General features: G+C 38.0%; 1 protein-coding gene across 7 annotated transcripts in view; it reads left to right on the forward strand.

The window, feature by feature from the left end:
- Nucleotides 1-12110, forward strand: part of LOC124596570 (patronin) — a 397221-nt gene that overhangs the window by 234803 nt on the left and 150308 nt on the right. For 6 of the 7 annotated variants that reach the window (XM_047135757.1, XM_047135758.1, XM_047135759.1 and 3 more), the window contains exon 7: nucleotides 8089-8199. The exons of the other annotated variant lie outside the window; for it this stretch is intronic. In XM_047135757.1, coding sequence (XP_046991713.1) covers nucleotides 8089-8199 — 111 coding nt within the window. The remainder of the gene's footprint in view (nucleotides 1-8088; nucleotides 8200-12110) is intronic. 7 annotated transcript variants of the gene reach the window in all.

Here is a 12110-nt window from a genome sequence, read left to right on the forward strand (position 1 = left end):
TATTGACTTGTGGATTATAGCTTAACACTTTAGATTCACCGTGTGCAACTGATAAAGGCTGGTCATTTAATATTTACATGGCAATACTTGTTTTGCAAATCAAACTGCCTTTTCCTGCTGCTAGTTATTTTATTCATCCCATACGCATTTCGCCCTCTCCTGTTTTAAGGCATCATTAGTGAGATGATTTGCTGATCTGTGTTTCCTCACATTGCAGATCAGCAAATTGTTCCACTGATGATGCCTTAAAACAGGAGAAGGCGAAACGCTTATGGGATAAATAAAATAACTAGCAGCAGGAAAAGGCAGTTTGATTTGCAAAACAAGTATTTATATGCTTGCTGCGGAGGATGGCCACACAAACAAACTTGTTATTTACATGGGAGTTGCTTCGTATCAAATCCAACAAAACTAATTAGGATGTCAGGTAGCAATAATTGGTACATGTTTTGTTGTTAAGGTTCTATATGTACTGTCTAAACAGCACTAATGAGGCAGGCCTTCATCTGACAAAGTAATAACGGTTAACTCATCATAGATCCCCTATTAATGTCATCACACACCAATATTAATCAAAATATCCACGGGTATGCTGCCGGTCTATAGTGTCCAACGGGCACAATATTTCGGCGATCAAACATGTCGCCATCATCAGGTGAACTGACGGACTGAGCTCCTGTGAACGTGCCGGCACGGAGATCCGTACGCTATGGCTGCTCAGAGGGAACTGGGTTCGGTCGCGGCGGCGGCCGATTTAAATACCCTCCGCCCGCGGCGCGCTCCCTCCGCCGTCCGCGCCCAGCGCCACGGTCGTGCGGTGGAACAGATTGCGACGGCGTCACGACTGTGGCTATAATCTTAGCAAGGCTTGGGAACCAGCGATCGGGTTAATCAAGAGTAAATCGAGCAGACGTGTAGTTGTGACGACCACGACGGACAGAGCCATCACACCGACGTCATCTCAGACGCCGTCGCAATCTGTTCCACCGCACGACCGTGGCGCTGGGCGCGGACGGCGGAGGGAGCGCGCCGCGGGCGGAGGGTATTTAAATCGGCCGCCGCCGCGACCGAACCCAGTTCCCTCTGAGCAGCCATAGCGTACGGATCTCCGTGCCGGCACGTTCACAGGAGCTCAGTCCGTCAGTTCACCTGATGATGGCGACATGTTTGATCGCCGAAATATTGTGCCCGTTGGACACTATAGACCGGCAGCATACCCGTGGATATTTTGATTATCAAATACGCCGGGAGAAACTCAAGAATCACACACACCAATATTCTTCAGATAGCACTGAATGCACAATCCTCACTGCAATCCAAATCGTGGATGCCCGACGCGGTTGCTGCATAATCACTGTGCACAAACGCACACTTAAACACTTCAACAAATCACTCAATTAATGCGTTACGTATTTGCTGGAGGTCATGCCCAAGGTGTTAGGTCACACATACAGCCATTAAACAATTGTAAGCCCGGTCGGTCGTCCTGCCGAAATCCGCCCTGCTCATTTAGCAGTCAACAACATACTTGCTAGGAGTCCCAGCACTGACTACTCTGGCATACTGGGCTGTCGACTATCAGTAGTACCTATTGCAACCTGCATGAGGCAGAGATATATTGTTCTCGCTACATAAGGGACTGTTGACCCCTTACAATATGCAATATTTATTTGTAACTACCAACACTAAGTAAAGGCTGTTGTATTACAACACAGTGAACAGAAGAAAACTCGGACTGAGATCATTTGTTCATTTAAATATAAGCACAGTTACTGTTATTACTCAATTAATCATCCACTCACACAGATAACACAGCACCACTTTGTCAAGGAATTAGTGTTACAACTTTTGGAGTCGCCAAGAGTGACAGAAATCTGAAACTAAGAACAGTCAACATGATGTGTTCTGAATGGTGCAAACTTTTAACAATGAGTACTTGGGGGCTGGCAGCCAACTTACTGCATCCTTTCTATAGCTAGTCTATTGGAAGCTCATAACATAATAATTTATGTAGTTACCAATTAATAGTACGATTGGTACATATGGTCTGAAGTACCATCTCGGAATGTCAGCATTGACTGTTCACCAAAAAATTTGGGCATTCAGTGATACATATATGGTTGCCTATCCACATCTTGTTTGTTTACTATTTGGGCATATGAAAATTGTTGTGGCCAATAAAATAAAAATAGAAAATGTTATATGTTTTCTTTTCAGTAGACTGTTATCTCTGTCCTTCATATTTCTTGGATAGGTTGAAAAAATCTGCCAATCAGTTGCAAATAAATGTTTAATGAAACCCTTGATCTAGGATTAGATAATTTTAAAATTATATTCTTCAGAAGGTGTAAGGAACCCTAAAACTTACATTAATGCTTACAAAAATATTTTAAAGAAAACAAACAAGAAACAGCTGAAGATAAAAAAAATGTAAAGCAAGTGTACTAACTTCTTACATCACTTGCTTATAAAGTACATAGAATAACGCCATACGGCTCTTGCCATATGATGCATTCATCTCAGGAACAAAAATCGCAAAGACTGTAGAAACATAGCATTTCTCATGTGAAGATTAAATGCCAGGTGTAATAGCCTATTGACATACTCTTGTTGAAGTAAAAGTTGACTTGTATACAATAAAACACAATGAAATCATATAAATTGTATCGCCATGCATATGGCAAATAGCAAAAGTCAGCCCAAATGTACAGGCTCCTAGCACTAAGGAAAGTTACAGAAAGAGGGTGCTAAATGTTTACACTTAAGGATGCACCTTGACTGAGTATTAGCTTATGCAAATTAAAATAGAAAAAGAAGACTGTGCCTTTTGTAAGGCCACTGTGAATTTAGAGCGACACAAGAATTAAATACAAATAAAGGGGAAGGGGGAATATTGACTTAAATTTATTAAAACCTAATTGCTAAACTGGAGAAAACTGGGGTGGGGATGGAGTTGGCAGCAAAACGACTATTCATGTTGTTGAGTAGAATGTACGAGTCTGGCGATGTACCATCTGAAATTTGGAAAATTCCAAAGACTGTAAGACCTGACAGGTGCGAGAATTATCGCACAGTCAGCTTAACAGCTCTTGCATCCAAGTTGCTGATAAGAATAATATACAGAAGAATGGAAAATAAAATTGAGGATGTGTTGGATGATGATCAGTTTGGCTTTAGGAATGGTAAAGGCACCAGAGAGGCAATTCTGATGTTGCGGTTGATAATGGAAGCAAGACTAAAGAAAAATCAAGACACGCTCATAGGATTTGTCGACTTGGAAAAAACATCTGACAATGTCAAATCGTGCAAGGTGTTTAAAATTCTGAGGAAAATGGGGGAAAGCTATAGGAAGAGACAGGTAATATACAACATGTACAAGAGCCAAGAGGGAATAATAAGAATGGAACATAAAGAACGAACTGCTCAGATTAGAAAGGATGTAAGACAGAGTAGTCTTTTGCTCCTACAGCTCAATCTGTAAATCAAAGAAGCAATGATGGAAGTGAAAGAAAGGTTCAGGAGTGGAATCAAAATTCAAGGAGAAATTATATCAGTGATCCGATTTGCTGATGACTTTGCAGTCCTCATTGAAAGTGAAGAAGAATTTCATGATCTGCTGAGTGGAATGAACAGTCTAATGAGTACAGAATTTGGTTTGAGAATAAATCAAAGAAAGATGAAAGTAATGAGAAGTGGCAGAAATGAGAAAAGTGAGAAACTTCACATCAGGATTGATGGTCATGAAGTAGAGTTAAGGACTTCTACCTAGACAGCAAAATAATTTACGACAGACAGAGCAAGGAGGAAATCAATAGTGGACTAGCATTGGCATAAAGGACATTCCTGGCCAAAAGAAGTCTACTAGTATCAGACATAGCCCTTAATTTGAGAAAGAAATTTCAGAGAATTTACATTTGGAGCATAGCATTGCATGGTAGTAAAATATGGACTGTGGGAAAACAAGAACAGGAGAGAATCCAAGCATTTTAGTTGTGCTACAAACTAATGTTGAAAATTAGTTGGACTGATAAGGTAAGGAATGAGGAGGTTCTGCACAGAATTGGAGAGGAAAGGAATATGTGGAAAATGCTGACCAGAAGAAGGGACAGGATGACAGGACATATGTTAAGACATTAAGAAATAACTTCCGTGGTACAGAGGGAGCTATAGAGGGTAAAAACTGTAGAGGAAAACAGAGACTGGAGTACAGCCAGCAAAAAATTGAGGACGTAAGTTGCAAGTGCTACTCTGAGATGATGAGGTTGTTACAGGAGAGGAATTTATGGTGGGCTGAATCAAACCATTCAGAAGACTGATGACTCAAAAACACAGAGCGGCACCTATCTTGTATTTAAAGCTGGACACATGTTTAAGAGAGTACTTTTATTTGACTATTATAATTTGCCCGTGATAGTCTTTGTATATCTAATGTACTGTTGACGGCAAGCAGTGGTGGCAGCAACAGCAGAGATTCAGTGTATTAGCTACAAAAGATGGGGGTATGTTTGAAACAGATGGGAAAGTGTGAAGATTTAAGGGCTGAAATCTGCCTTTATCTTTACTAGGAAGCTCATGTAGAAACTACATCTCAGTGTATACCTGTACATAATTATAACTGAATTCTTGAAGTTCACTTGCTCTACGAACTGCAGTTGCACATTTTATGAACAGGGTGTCAAGTTGGCATTTTGACATTGTTTTTGTTACTGACATCTCAAACACTGGTTTGATCCAGTTCTGTGTGCTAGTGTGTCATGTGAGACGTTTCATCTACACATAACTACTGCTGCAATCCACATCCATTTCACTCTATCTACTGCTGTCGAGTGTTACTCTCCCTCTACAATCTTCGACTCTCTCCATGTGCTGCCGCCACCACCACCACCTCCTTCACACACTTCTCTCCAATACTATATTCACTGTTTTTGATGCCTCAGGATGTCCTATCAGGTTGTCAGGTTGTACTATGAACCTATTGTTCTCGACAGTTTGAGCAGTACTTTTGTCATTGCTTATCTGATCTGTCCGTCTATTCTTCAGTATTCTTCTCAAGCACAACATTTCAAAAATTATATTATTTTCTTGTCTGTAATGTTTATTACTTATCTTCAATGCTCCAGACAAATACTTACAGAAAATGCTTCCTGACACCTAAATTTATATTAGTTTTAACTTATTTATCTTTTTCAGAATATCATTTCTCGCTACTGCAAGTCTTCATTTTGTATCCCATTTACTTCTACCATTGGTAGTTATTTTGCTGGCCAAATAGTGAAACCAAGTACTACTAGCAGAGTATAGTTTCCTAATCAAATTTTTCTATTGTCACCTGATGTATTTTGATTAAAATCCATTACCCTTGTTTCACTATTGTTGTTGTTCATTTGTCTCTCTCTTTTCCCAAGATTATCCATTCCATTCAACTTATCTTCGAAGTCCTTTAGCATCTCTGACAGAATTACAATATCAGTGACTATTGTCAATTTTTATTTCTTCTCCTTGAACATTAATTTCTTTTCCAAATTTGTCCATGCTTTCCTTTACTGATTGTTATATGCATAGATCAAATATCTTGGAGGATGGGCTGCAACCAGTGTCACCTGTATTCCCACGTGGTGTTTTTACAACCCTGTCTCACTCCCGTCTCAGGCACTGCCTTCCTTTCATGTCCTTTGGCTCTTATAACAGTATTCTGGTTCCTGTTAAAGTTTTAGATAACATTTCACTTCCAGTATTTCATCCTTGGGAATTTGAGAATGGTTGGGCATAGTCTGCACAAAAGATGAACGCACAAATGATGAGAAAAAAAGTTGCAGGAGAGTGTTAGGCAGATACTGGTATGAGGTTAAGGCTTCAGATGTGTGATACAGATATTTTTCGTGGAGAATATGGTATTCTGAATATCCTGATTTATTCACAGACTCTCATCTGATGCACTGTTACTTCATCACTCTTGATGTGATGTAAAATCCTCTCTGTTCAAATTTGCTGTTATTATGACATTTTCATCACACCAACCTCCTGTAACATTTAGGTGACAGATGCAGTCTATTATTCTTGTCATCAGTCTGCTTACTCACGCGTGAAAGCTAGTATGGCTCAAACATTCCATGATTTATAAAACATATGTCATAACAAAGTGTGACAGTAATTGTGATGCCGTAATTTGCCACTGCAGATAGGTTTGATATATGAGAGCTTTTTTAAAGGTGTCTGCAAGAGAATATAGACCATACATATATACAGATCACATTGACAATCTCACTGCACAACATATGGAATTCTGTCCCTTTTTCCACCTTATTTTTACTGTTTCTTTTGCAGTGGGGTCTCATTTGTGCAAGCGTTTTTCTGCAAGACATACATCTGTAAGGCGTAGTTTTTCCACACCAATTTGCATCTCTTCCCTCCATCTTCCCCTAGACACTGAGATTTGCATGGTCATTAATCACATTTTTCACAAGCTTGTGTCATTTTAGCAGGTTCCATTTTAAGATAACAAATACACTGTTACCCACAGTTAAAACTGCATTATGAGTGCAGTATGATGTAGTGCTTAGTCTGTGCAGGACTTCGAAGCTTCAGAGCTTCGTAATTCAGGATTTCATATGAAAATTGTATGAAATCCACTTCATGGTAGTGAATAAGATATATGTAGTTGCTTCATTTTTTATTTGTGTCTGTGCATGATCTAAATGTGCAAGTAATTAGAGTTGCATGCCTTTGTAAGTGGATGTTGTCCTCCTTCATGCTTAGAACAATGCAATGTGTAGTGCACTGTGCTGTTATCGTTGATTGTTCATTAATGTACATGAATTTTATTGAAATTTCACAAACAATAAAAAATCTTCTCCCCACTTCTCCTTAGTCTTCCAGTTGTTGGCACCACAGAAAATCTTCAGATCATACATTTCAATCACTATTAATATTGTTGGGAAATATCTCATCTTTCTTATATATTTTGAACTTAGACTGTCTGTTGTTGCTGATAAATTTTAATGTGCCTTATTTTCCCTGTTCTTTGCCAGTTTCTGTTGAATCATATTTCTAACTTTACTTTCACCACTCAGAAACTTAAATATTTACAATACAATATTTCATTAGCTTATTAGCCTTTTTTATTTGCCATTGTCAGGTAAACATTTAGCTGTATCCTTTTTAGTAGCTGTTCTGTGAAATAAGATCTCAAGAAAATTATGAGGATTTCACAAATAGGTTAAGTTTGCTTGTGGCAAACTCAGATACAGAAAGATGCCAAAATTGTAAGAGAGTTTGCATTGTCTTTAATGGCAAGCTAACCCCCTCTATAAAAAAAATAAATAAATAAAAGTGAAATAATTCCTATTCAGCAGGCAGTTCAGTGGATATGTTAATTTTTAAGCAGACAGTGTCCAATATATGTGCAGCCGTATATTTGCATATAGATTTGCAAGATGTTCATGTGCAGAATAGTGATACACAAAAAGGGTTGTTTAAATTGATAAATGAAATAATGGCATTCTGATTAAATTAAACACAACACAGTTTCATTCGACATAAAAACAGGACTGCTACATTTTAAAGCATCTTTGTTGTTAATAACACGTCAGGATATAGTGCTGTTAACAAATGAAAATTGGGCTCCTGTTATGAGTGCCCAACACAAATGTAAAATTAATGGAGAGTGGAAAATGAGTGACAGCTAAACTAACTACACACACATTATCTCAGTGAAAATGTAATAAGATGATTTGTGTATGTATATGTGTAAAGTTTTCTAGATCAACAACTAATTTGTTTAACAAATAAGTTTCTTCCCTTCATATGGATTTTCTATTCCAAATTTGTGCCTTAGACACACATTTAATTATATTTTAGACAATGGACAAACTTGTAGAACTGTTGGTTTCTTTTGGATGTTTGAATATCTTGCAAAAACAGGAAGGGAAAGAGAGACCAGAACAGTGACATATGAGGAAATTTGCTGGATGCTGCAACAGAGAAAACTATACCAAACTTTTGTAATTTGCAATGCCATTAGTAGTTGGCCATCACTAAAAGTATAGCTTTTAAATATTAATATCTTTTCACTATGCTCTGGCTCCTCAGTCTACCCACGGAATAGCCAAGGGGTAGCACACAAGCGTAGCTTCCCGCAGTCAATTTCTGCAATCCCTGATCTGCGCAGTAACCTTGGAGCTCATTCAAGCAGTTTTACAGGTAGGACATTCCTGAACAATAGTTTGTCCGTAGATCCGTGCCCCATACCTAAAGTGCATGTTTCATGTTTTTTGCTCCATAGTAATTGTTTTAAGTTCGTTTATTTGAGGGAGAAGGAAGTTATGTTATGCTTTTATATTGTGAACACACAGTATTATTAAAATAGCACACAAATATTATGGTGTGTTATTAACGTTAACATGGGAAATATCTTCTTCCCTTGAAAATATTCATAAGAACTCATAATTTAAGCTGTGAGGAGATGGTTTTGGTACAAAGTGTATGCTTTTTTGGATTTTTGTGCCTGACTCTGCTTTGTCTGTGATTGTTGTATATAAACTAACATGTGCTTATAATAATCTGAACATAGTTTCACATAGATATTTAGTAATATCATTGCTTAACTGGATAGCTTTGAGAGTGCTGGCCATCTTGACAAATTTTTCCTGAAATTCTTGCATGTTACCAGCTGATTAACATCATTATTTTGAAGCAGTGATTCAAGAAGTTTCTTACTCATCTTTCTTTGGTTGAAAGTCAGAAGTCGGCAGTTTGTAGAAACATTGCTTCAAATCAGCACTGTTAGTCATCTGATAACCTGAAAAAATGTCTTCAGTGGACGGCTTTTCGTGCAAAAATTGCTTCTTGTATTTGTTCTATGTTTATTGTTTATAATATTTAAGGCTAAATGTGTAACTTTTTGTAATTAGATAACTGCCAAGACATTTGGAAGTGCCTTGGTCTCTCTCCAGTCTCAATTTTTATTTCATTGACATTTCTGATAAATATTCGATGAATATGCTTTGAAAGTAGATGATTAATATTGGTATTTAATTGTTGTTTTACATATGGTCTACAGTACTTCAGAGTACACTGAGGAAAGTAATTCCACTTAGAGATGTCGTACAATCAATATAAATTAGCCATAGAAGATGGCATCTCTCTAAATGTTTACAGTGTTAGCTCCCCCTGGGAAGGTAGGTGTGTGTGTGTGTGTGTGTGTGTGTGTGTGTGTGTGTGTGTGTGTGCATGAGAGAGAGAGAGAGAGAGAGAGAGAGAGAGAGAGAGAGAGAGAGAGAGAGTTGTGCTTTGTCCATATGCCTTGTTCATATTAACAGAAAATTATAGAGGAGCATACCCACGCATAAATGGCAATGTGCCATAATTGTGGTCATAAGTGCGATATTTGATTTCTTTGTGGAAAAATAGTTTCTCTCTTTCAATATGAAGTTAAGATATTCTGCACTAGAACTGCAAATAATTTTAATGCTTTAACATTTGCTTTGGTAAATAGTAGTTCTTGAAAGCTGAATTGGACGATTACTTGACTTGTGTACGACCAGTGTGAGCTATATCGTGCAGCCATCTGTCTTGGATGCCACAAGTTTAACAAACCTGAACCTATTAAGTACTATTGAAGTTTGAAATCATGGAATGTGTCTTTGTTCCGTAGACTAGCATAAGACAGTTCTTTCTCTAGAAGTGTTTTATCTTGGACCAATAATTCACTATAGGGTCAATAATAAGTGCGTTCACAGATCAACTGAAAATCTGTTTCAGTAAATAAATAAATAATGTAAACATCTGATTAGGTATTGTTCCTTCACACTGAGCTACATCATAGGCTGTGAAACATGAAGAAGCGAATACAGGTACTCAGTGCCATCACAGTTTCCAGCTGACCAGCACGATATTCCAAACAGTTTGTTGACATGTTTTGCTTCCGGTGTCATTCCAACATACCAGGGGGTTATTCCCCCCCCACGCCAGTGCCCCCCCCCCCCCCCCCCCACACACACACACACCAAGGGTAAAATGTAATTTTTTGAGAGTGTGAAAACAAAAAGGTTTAATTGTGCTTTTGGCCATGAAACTAAATTATTTTTAAAAGATAATAATTGTTATTACTATTTCATAAGACAATAAATACACACATGTTATAAATACTAGCAGCAATGTGTGGCACTATGTGATGAAGGTTCCAGCTTGTGAAACGAATGTATGATGATGATGATGATGATGATGATGATGATGATGATGATGATGATGATGATGATCATCATCATCCACTCACTCCATGCATACTTTGTACCATGCATCTACAACTGTAAAATTGAGACATAAGCATCTCATATACTTAACTATTTCATGAAAATGACTTCTCAGAGTTTTAGGTAGTCCTCACAATAGGTCAGAAATTATTTGATGATTCACTTAGCAACAATGAATGAACTACAGTTGAACCTGATTTATATAACTTTGTTCATATAAAGTTTTGTTGATCCCGGCAAAATATAATTTTAAAAAATGATAAATAACCTTCTATATACACAGGGCATTTTTTACATAATTCGCTGTTATACATAACAAATTCTGATGAAATAAATTGAGTTTAGCATAACTGTAATGAACATTATTGTTTGAAAAGAAGCAATGTGATATTTTTCTTACCTTTGTCGACATATGCAAGTACAGTGAGCCAGTGGCACTGTGGAGACAAGGGAGCCACGGTTAACCAGAGCATGAGGCAAGGAAATACACACTCCCGGCATTGTTATTTTCTATACAAGAATTTATTTTGTGGTTAAACTCAAGAAGTTAAGGGTTGCTGGCTCACGTTTATTGTTGGACAGTGGTTGTATTAGTCAGTCGCTTTCGATCAACCAGGATAACAGAAAAAAGAAAAGTTACACGCTAGATTAGAAAGTAAAATTCATACAAGAGATGGGTGCTGTTCCGCACAAAACAAAATCTGAAATTGTGTCAGACTTTGAGTGTGTTTTTAAAATTGAGTGTAAATCAACAAAACTTAGCTGTCAGCAAGAAGGGAGATTCATAGATTTGGAAGAGGCAGTAGGCAGTTTTTACATGGTTCCACTAAAACGGGCTGCAGCTCTACCAATCAGTGGTGACATGTTGAAATCGAGGCAGTAGATTCACTAGGAGTATGAATATCACTGCTGATTTCAACACTTCATCAGGATGGTTACAAGGATTTAAAGATCATTGTGAAGTCGTAGTGTGAGAAATTTCCGTCGAATCAAAAGCAGTGGATGACGTCATAGTACAACACTGGATTGATGAGGTTCTGCCGGGAATCATAAGGGATTATCAGCCTCAAAACATCTACAACTGAGACGAGATGAATCTATTCTACAGCTTGATTCCTAATAAAATGTCAACAGAAAAGAACAATTTGTGCCATGGAGGGAAGAAAAGTAAGATTCGCATGACTGTCCTTATCACCACAAATGAAGATAGATTTGACAAACTTCCCCCATATGTAATAGGAAAAACTAAGAATCTTAGGTGTTTCAAAGGTGTAAAGACAAAACCTTTGGAATTCTAATCCCATAAAAATTCTTGGCTGACTATGATTTTTATTTAACAGTGGTTAAAAAACTGGACATAAGGGGGGGGGGGGGGGGGGGGGAAAGAGGATCCTTCTTCTTATGGATCAGCGTGCAGCACATCCGCCACAAGTAGTTCTGGAAAATGTTGGAGTGGAATTTTTTCCTCCAAACTATACCCGTATTTTACAGCCACTTGATGTGGGCATTATTGTAAATTTCAGAGTGCTTTACAGAAAAAAACTGGTTCAACATTTGATAGCACTAACTGTTGCAGGAAATAAATATCTGTCCATTAACTTCTACGAGCCATGGAATTTGTTTTGGGGGCCCAACAGCTCGTGTAGTCCTCCACAATCAACAACTGTTTTTTTATAGCTGGTGCCTGCTGGAAGAGAATGCAACTGATGATGATGATGACGACGGTGGTAATGGTGAAGTCGTGTCTGGTAATGAGGTAGCTCTGCTGGAGAATGCAGATTGTGACAGTTCTGTACATTTTGATGATAATCTTGCTCTATGGAACAACAGGATGACAAGATTATTGCTGATTTGTGCCAC

This window comes from Schistocerca americana, chromosome 2 (assembly GCF_021461395.2).
Source record: "Schistocerca americana isolate TAMUIC-IGC-003095 chromosome 2, iqSchAmer2.1, whole genome shotgun sequence".
Lineage (NCBI taxonomy): Eukaryota > Metazoa > Arthropoda > Insecta > Orthoptera > Acrididae > Schistocerca > Schistocerca americana.